This window comes from Prunus persica, chromosome G3 (genome assembly GCF_000346465.2).
Source record: "Prunus persica cultivar Lovell chromosome G3, Prunus_persica_NCBIv2, whole genome shotgun sequence".
NCBI classification, from domain to species: Eukaryota; Viridiplantae; Streptophyta; class Magnoliopsida; order Rosales; family Rosaceae; genus Prunus; species Prunus persica.
Window position 1 is genome coordinate 7,307,466 of NC_034011.1, and position 7,853 is coordinate 7,315,318.

The following is a 7,853-nucleotide window of genomic DNA, read 5'->3' on the forward strand; positions in this document are numbered from 1 at the left end:
TTAAAATTTATATGGTGGGTGGGAAGATAAGGTGGGTGAAAAAATAAGACAGATGGGTGGAAATAGCAGCACTCTTTCTTTTCCTTATATTTCTCTACTCTCTCTGTTTTTTTTAATTTAAATTTTTTCGGTTGTGAGTTTTGTAACATGCATGTTATTATTTATGAACCCGTTACACGACTCGAAACCCACACGATAAAAGACGACCCGAACCCGACACAATACGTTTATTAAATGGGTTGGGTTCGGGTTGAGCATTCTTGACACGTTTATTATCCCGACACGACACAACCTATTGCCAGCCCTACCAAGAGGTACTGGGTTCAAGTTCCCATGATACTTGTGTGTGTGAGTTTTCCTCATTCCCCCTTTCTAACTTTGACGAAAACAAAAATTAAAATTTTCAGCTGGAGTAAGGTCCAACCAAGATCAAAGAGCTTGACATGTAGCGAGCATGGACGAGGTCCAAGCCCCACCTGTGTTCGACCCGCAATAATGTAAAACCAACTTTTTCTGATAATTTTTTGAATAAAAAGGCTGTTATAGATAACAAAGAGAACCACTGATAAAAGAGAAGAAGTGTAATCTGAAATGTTTTCTTAAAATAATAAATTAATTATTAACAATTCTATTTTTTAAAACTTCATTGATAAAAGAAGATATATATATATATATATATATATTATATGCATTTTCTTGGAAACCACCTTGAAGTATTGTCGAAGCTTCACCAAGAACTACATCGTCAGCCCACTTTCAAGGGCCCCAGATTGCATATGGGTTCTCATTGTTTATATAGATCTTCCATTGAAAAATAATAATAATAATTTTAGCACACTCTCAGAAAAATTTCTAACTCCGTCATTGCCTATTTATATAACCAGTATTAATAAATATAAATATATGATTATTATTTGAATGGATATATGTATATAATATTGTTGCTGCTCACTACCAAAGATTCTCTGCATCAGTCTTGAATTGTTTGGCTTTCTAATAGTATTTAATTAGTGAGTGATTTAATAATGTGACACAGAGACATAAATACATGTACTGAGTGATGCATATGCTTCAGACAGTTTAAGCATGTCCCACAAGCATGTTGCTTGACTTAATTATGAAGGTGATCACGCACATTAACTTATCAAAGGTAGAAGGAAGCTATAAAATAATTAAGCTAGCTAAGTATCTTCATTAATTAGTTGTGGGGAAGGGGAAATTAAGCTGTTCCTATAATAGTGATCCACTTGCTTCTTTTCATATTGGGTGAAAAGTGACTGTTGTAGAAGAGGTTTGGCTCAACTGGTTTATGGTTTAGAAATTTATACTTTCCAATTCATAATTTTAGAATGAGTGAAGGTAGATCTAGATTCAATTCCCTTTATGAAAAGAGAAACAAAAAGAGGCAGTTTTAAATAAAAACCTTGGTTTAATCGAATATTGGATAGAAAAATAGAGGAGAAAATGCTCTTAACTATTTCTATGAAAACTTTTGGAGGCGATAGCTATACACAATAATGTCGGATGGATTTTTAAAAGTAGGGGTGGGTACAGTTTGAATTGAATTGATTTTATTGAAAAACAAGTGAGAAAACTAAACTAAACCAAACCAATTTTGGACGGTTTGACTTGGGCGATTTGGTCATAAAACAATCCTTTTTTCTTTCACATTTTTCTTCAACTTTGTTAGCCATATTATAACAACAAAAAATTTCATAACTTACTATATCAAACCATCCTAAAATTTAACATGACGTCAAACTTCGAAATTAAATAACTAATATAGTTGCACATGGGGTGGCATCACAGTAGAAAAATGGGTCAAACTCTCCCCATTCACTTAAGAGACAATCTTGAGACAATCTCAATAATACTCCCCCTCTCCCTCCCTAACGAATGACAAAAAAAAAATAAATAATAATATACTTACTATTTAAGATCAATAACTTTAAATTCAATATCTTTACCTACTTGTTATCAAATAAGATAATTACACGTGTAAAATAAATATAAATATACTAATTTGGAAAAACTCAATGTAGCAATTGAATCAAACCATCATGGTTGAGTTTGGTTTCAAATTATTTAACTTTTTTCTTAGTCAAAATCAAACCAAATCAAACCAAACTAATTATTATAGGTAGAACTTAGAATAGACCGGTTTGATGAGTTTGGCAAAATGGATCCCTGCCAATCGAAAAGCATAAAATCTTTGCTATCTCTTCACGTGGCAGTCATATGAGAGTAAAAGCATATCAAACAAATTGCCTGTAATTTACCCAACCACACAATACAATACATGCACTGCACATCCAAAGATGGCGGTTTGGCTTGCACAATTATTGAGCTTATTATGGACATTAAATTTACATTATTTTGAAGTAAAAATGGAAAATAAATAAATAAAATCTGAGTGTCCTACCGTCCGCTTCCCTCATATCCAGCAGTTTCAACCACTTACTTCTTTTCTTACCTTTTTTTATAATTATTTTTATAAACTCCCTTTTTGTTTTCCTTGAGATTCTCCAAGTCAACCAACTTAATACTATATAATCAGAGCTCACTCACACTCATGAACACATAAAGAGAAAGAGAGAGAGAGAGAGAGAGAGAGAGATACAAACAAGTGAAACAGAAAGTTGAAGTTTCCTCTTCTCTCTGAACTTTTATTTATTATTTCACACCTTTTGTACCTTTCATTTTTGTTTTGTTTTGGAAGTAAATGGACAATAATAATGAGGAAGTTCCATCAGCTCCTTCAACTCCTGTAACACCAGGCACTCCTGGGGCTCCTCTCTTTGGTGGGTTCAAGGCAGATCACAGAAGCAGTGGGATTGGTAGGAAATCACTCCTCAAGAGCTGCAGCAGATGCTTCACTGTTGAAGATTGGGCTTTGGAAGAAGGCACATTGCCTAAAGTTTCTTGTGCTTTGCCTCACCCTCCTGTCTCACTTGCAAGAAAGGTAATTCACAAAAAAGAAGAGAGAGAGAGCTTTTCTAACTTAAACCCAAAATCTCCTATCTCATGTTGCCTTCCTTTTTTTCGTTAAAAGAAAAAAAAACAAGTGAAGTCCTGGCATGATATTGTGAAGAAATATGCATCAAATGTGAAATTTTAAGACCAACCCATTTTTCTTTGATGTGTGATTTCTGTTGGGTTGGTGCCAAAATCAGGTAGGAGCTGAATTTTTGGGCACTTTCATACTGATCTTTGCTGGAACAGCCACAGCCATAGTGAACCAGAAGACACAAGGCACAGAAACCCTCATAGGCCTTGCAGCCTCCACTGGCCTAGCTGTTATGATTGTGATTCTATCAACAGGCCACATCTCTGGGGCCCACCTCAACCCATCTGTCACCATTGCCTTTGCTGCACTGAAGCACTTCTCATGGAAGCATGTGAGCTGCTAGGAAGACAAGAAAACTGCATCTGTATTTAATTACCAAAATGCCAGTCTTTTTAGATCTTTGAATTCTTGGGCTAATAATGTTGTTGGGTTTGTTGGTTTGGTCTTGGCAGGTGCCAGTTTACGTTGGAGCACAAGTTTTAGCATCAATCTGTGCTGCATTTGCATTGAAAGTGATATTTCACCCCATAATGGGTGGTGGAGTTACAGTTCCTTCAGGAAGCTATGGCCAGGCTTTTGCTTTGGAATTCATTATTAGCTTCAACCTCATGTTTGTTGTCACTGCTGTGGCCACCGACACTAGAGCTGTAAGTCTTCCTTTTCATGTTGCAATAATGAGTTTGAATGTGAAAAACTAGTTTTAAAAAAATTAAGGACAGTTGTGAGTTAGATCAGTTGGTCCGTAATTAGCGCTTGTTTTTTTTTTTTTGGAAATAGAGGTTTTGGTAATAAGAAATTTTCAGGTTCATCATTCTAATACAATTATGTGAGAGAAGCAAATATTATAACATTATTATGCCTCTTTTCTTTTGAAATAATTTCTTTTGGAGATTCAACTTTGTGGGGAGCTGCTGGCATAATGATATAGGATTTTTTTTTTTTTTTTTTTTTTTCATTTTGCCTTATTTTTATATTCTTAAAAGATTGGATTTTTAGGCTGGTTTAAAATAAGTATATTTCTTCCAGTTTTTCTGTCATCTTCACAGGACTTTCCAGGAGACAGGAAATCCAATCCAATTTTAAAATATGTTTATCAACAAAATGCATGAGACAAGAGTCAATGAAGTTAGCTAAATTGGGGGATGGGGCCTCCACAAGTCCAATGTCCAATGAATAAATATTAAAATTTGTTTTATCACAGTTCAAGTATCTTTCTCTAGAACCAACTACCAATGTCAACTTAGAAGTAGAAACACATCTCCAGATAAGGACTAGATAAGCCTTTCAGTAAAAATTATGTATCAGATATGTCACCTTTCACATTGTATCTTTTTCACTAGTCAGTCCCAAAAATAAAATAAAATAAAATAAAAAAATGCAAAGAATCTCCTAACCTAACATGACTGATTTTGGTCAAATTTTTTAACAACATGCAGGTGGGAGAATTGGCGGGAATCGCGGTGGGAGCAACTGTCATGCTCAACATACTCATAGCTGGGTATGTCAGAAACCCCAACCTATTTTACTGCAAAATCTCACTTTCGGCTGGTTGGCTGAATAATGAATGCATGAGCTATGTTACAGTCAAGTCCTCCGTGCACGGTGAGTCATTTCTGGTCGTCGATCATTGTGGGACCCACATTTGATCAACGGTCAAGAACGGCCTGCCTGAACGATTGGTCTTAGCAAAATCCATGATTCTATATGAATGGGTCTATTTATCTGAAAGGACCTCTACCAAGTCCTTGAGATACAGTAAGAACACAGTTCACAGGCACGATGAATTAAATACATTCTAAATTCTATGTAGAAAAATGAATTCAGCAAGTCAATATGAAAGGGAAGTCATACAGCTCAAAGAATTACTCGAGAATAGTACTATTTCAGCATGGTATCTTGAAACTTTCTTTAATTTTCGACTATTGTGCAGGGAAACAACAGGAGCTTCCATGAACCCAGTGAGAACATTAGGGCCAGCCATAGCTGCAAACAACTACAAAGCCATATGGGTCTACCTGACTGCACCATTTCTCGGGGCACTCTTTGGGGCGGGAACTTATACGGCTGTCAAGCTGCCCGAGGAAGATGGTGACCATATTGAAAAGCCTTCAACAAGGAGCTTCAGAAGATGACCGATCAACATTATCATCAGACCTACATCAATAATCCAGAAGCCCACATCAGGACATAATGCAGAAGGCGTGTAGCAAAAGGAAGGGAGATAAAATACAGTTGCATGATGAGCTCTGGCCGGTACATACATAATATATAGAAAGGAAATAGTCTGTATTAATAATTAGCCAAGATAGAGATTCTCTCTTCCCCTCTAAGAAAGAAGAAATTTACAAACCAAAAGAGTATGAAGATGAAAATTGACACCTTTTTTTTCGGTGTGATGGGGGCAGAGCAGAATTGACCTTTGTCTACATAGATATATGAAACTAGGTAACAAAATTATTGTAGTCCTTTCTTAAAATAAGATTTGAGAAAATTGAGCTTTCAAGGAGTTGCAGCATATAGTTGTTCACCGGTTTCATTCTTTCCCAAAATCCCAGTAATCACTTAATGTGCATGAAGGACTGAAATTTAATATCTTCTGTCATATTTCTCCCCAGTCCCCTTCAAAGTTGAAATGCAAAATTCCATTTTAATCTCATTTTTCAGTTTTAGCATAAACAGCATGTGCTATCAATTGACATGTAAATAAGCTCATGGAAAATTACAATGACAGCTCACTAACACAATAAGGAGCCCTTTTGCCTAGGCCCCAGTGAATGCATCTTTTCCATTTTCGACACCAACACCAACACCAAACATGGTTCCCTTCACATGATTATATTGGATTTCACTTTCAAAGTTTCTGAGCTTGGAATGCACACACACACACACACATAAATGCATACAAGTGCATACCTATATAACGTGCGTATGTAACATAAATACCATGAATGCAATTGGAGAAAAAAATGTAATAAAAGAAAAAGTACAGTTCCTTTTAGTAAAGCACTAAATGCATAACATCCAAACGCAACAGAAAATGCAAAATGTTTCATCACTAAAGTAAACAATCACGGTTCAAACAAAAGTTTATACAAGAAAATCGAAACAAGCTGAAGTTTGCCAGGGACAATCCAGAATGAAATCCAACAGAAAACGTATCATCGTAGTTCCTCAGGTAAAAACAATTCAGTACCACAGTGCAAATATCTCATCCCATTCAAGTTAGTGAAAAACCTATGAGGAGGTAGCATGAGAGTTAGAATCGTGTTCACTTGTTGAATTGTATTTACTTGTTGCTTCATAACCTAAGGGCAGTAGAAAAGATCACATCAAAGAAGAAACAGCATAAATTAGCAAGAAATTAGGTTTCAAACAACCTTGCCAAAATGCTTTCCAGTTCCATATAACTATAGATTTTATGCTCCAAAAAATGTCTGATCAAACCAAATATCTTTGTAATGTGATTCCGTCTCACTTAACAATCATCCAAACTAGATTGACATGACAAGTCAACAACAAGCAGTACACATTGCAAGGCGACAGATTTATCTTCACCTTATTAAAGAAATAACTCCTTCACCATAACTTCGTGACTTTCTAATGTTAAAGTCCTCATTTTCAGTAGCCAAAAATATCGAATGAAATCCCCTAGGAGTTATAATGGATTAACAAATAGAAACAAACATACATAACATAGATGCTTAAACAGGAGTACATGTTCTCAAATCCTAGAGCAACAACAATACTCACGTAATCTATACAGACATAAGATTCTAGTTTGATATATCCGAAAGTTTAAAATATATGTTAAATATTGGAAATTCCAATACTTCCCATGCACTCATAACTAGTTTTTTCAATGACATAAATGGGGTGTCATACATACGTAATATGTTTAACTTTTGTAGCACGCAGGAATCCTTCTTCCTTCCAATCCACATAAATAAGAAAGAAGGCTCCACCCCAAAACTCCGATTTGAATGAAGCCACAAAGAAGGGTCCGTCCCAATTTTCCAATGAGGTCCATCCGCATAAACAAGCTCATACCTTTTATACCGATACTCTTACTATCCCCCTTGAATGAAACAAGCATTTCTACCCAATTTATCTGTTTCAAATCCCCAATTTTTCTGGTTAAGTAAGAGTTATAGCAACATATTCCACTATTATATGTCTTATTCCGTGCTAAACCATGTAAGAAATTCATTCAATACATTGAGGAGATGATAAAAGTAAATGCAACACACGCCCTGGAGCCTGGACATACACAAAAGAAAGATGAATCCTAACGTTGGAGGTCATCTTATAGAAACCACAATAAACTCAATTGAACAAAAGCGCTTTTCAGATGCTCAAGCTAACCTGCTTTTAAAAGTGAACAAGATCAATCAAGAAATTATTGTAAATTGTAAAAGCAAATGAAGTAAGCATATTGCCAACTACAATAGTTTAACCAGAGGTATAAAGAACAACCAAATCAGCGTATATGGCTTTTATCCTACATTACATGTTCAGCATTTCAGAGAAACATAAATTGGATTTAACAAAGTTATAAAAAGAAAACCTTACCTAAAGTTAACCAATTGCTTGAATGATTGCCCACTATGAAAAGCGAAATGCCTCATTTTTTTCCTAACTTCTGCCTCACTTAAGTGGAACCCTCTTAATTTCTCCCAATCCCAAACTCAAAATCTCCACTTTCTTGCCTTTTCCCACACTTTCTCACAATCCAAACAAACTCCTCTTCTTCAACACCGAGCCCCCGAGCCCCCACCCCCCCCCCCCC

General features: G+C 35.7%; 1 protein-coding gene across 1 annotated transcript; it reads left to right on the top strand.

The window, feature by feature from the left end:
• LOC18782962 (aquaporin NIP6-1) lies at positions 2,579–5,639 on the top strand. Its single transcript, XM_007215670.2, has 5 exons — positions 2,579–2,962; positions 3,174–3,398; positions 3,520–3,714; positions 4,504–4,565; positions 4,998–5,639. The coding sequence occupies exons 1-5, from the start codon at positions 2,723–2,725 to the stop codon at positions 5,197–5,199; spliced, it is 924 nt and encodes a 307-aa protein (XP_007215732.1). The 5' UTR covers positions 2,579–2,722; the 3' UTR covers positions 5,200–5,639.

Coding starts and splice junctions, on each gene's coding strand:
- LOC18782962 (XM_007215670.2), top strand. CDS start 2,723: ATGGACAATAATAATGAGGAAGTTCCATCAGCTCCTTCAACTCCTGTA. Junction 3,715..4,503: donor TGGCCACCGACACTAGAGCT/GTAAGTCTTCCT, acceptor AACAACATGCAG/GTGGGAGAATTGGCGGGAAT. Junction 4,566..4,997: donor CTCAACATACTCATAGCTGG/GTATGTCAGAAA, acceptor ACTATTGTGCAG/GGAAACAACAGGAGCTTCCA.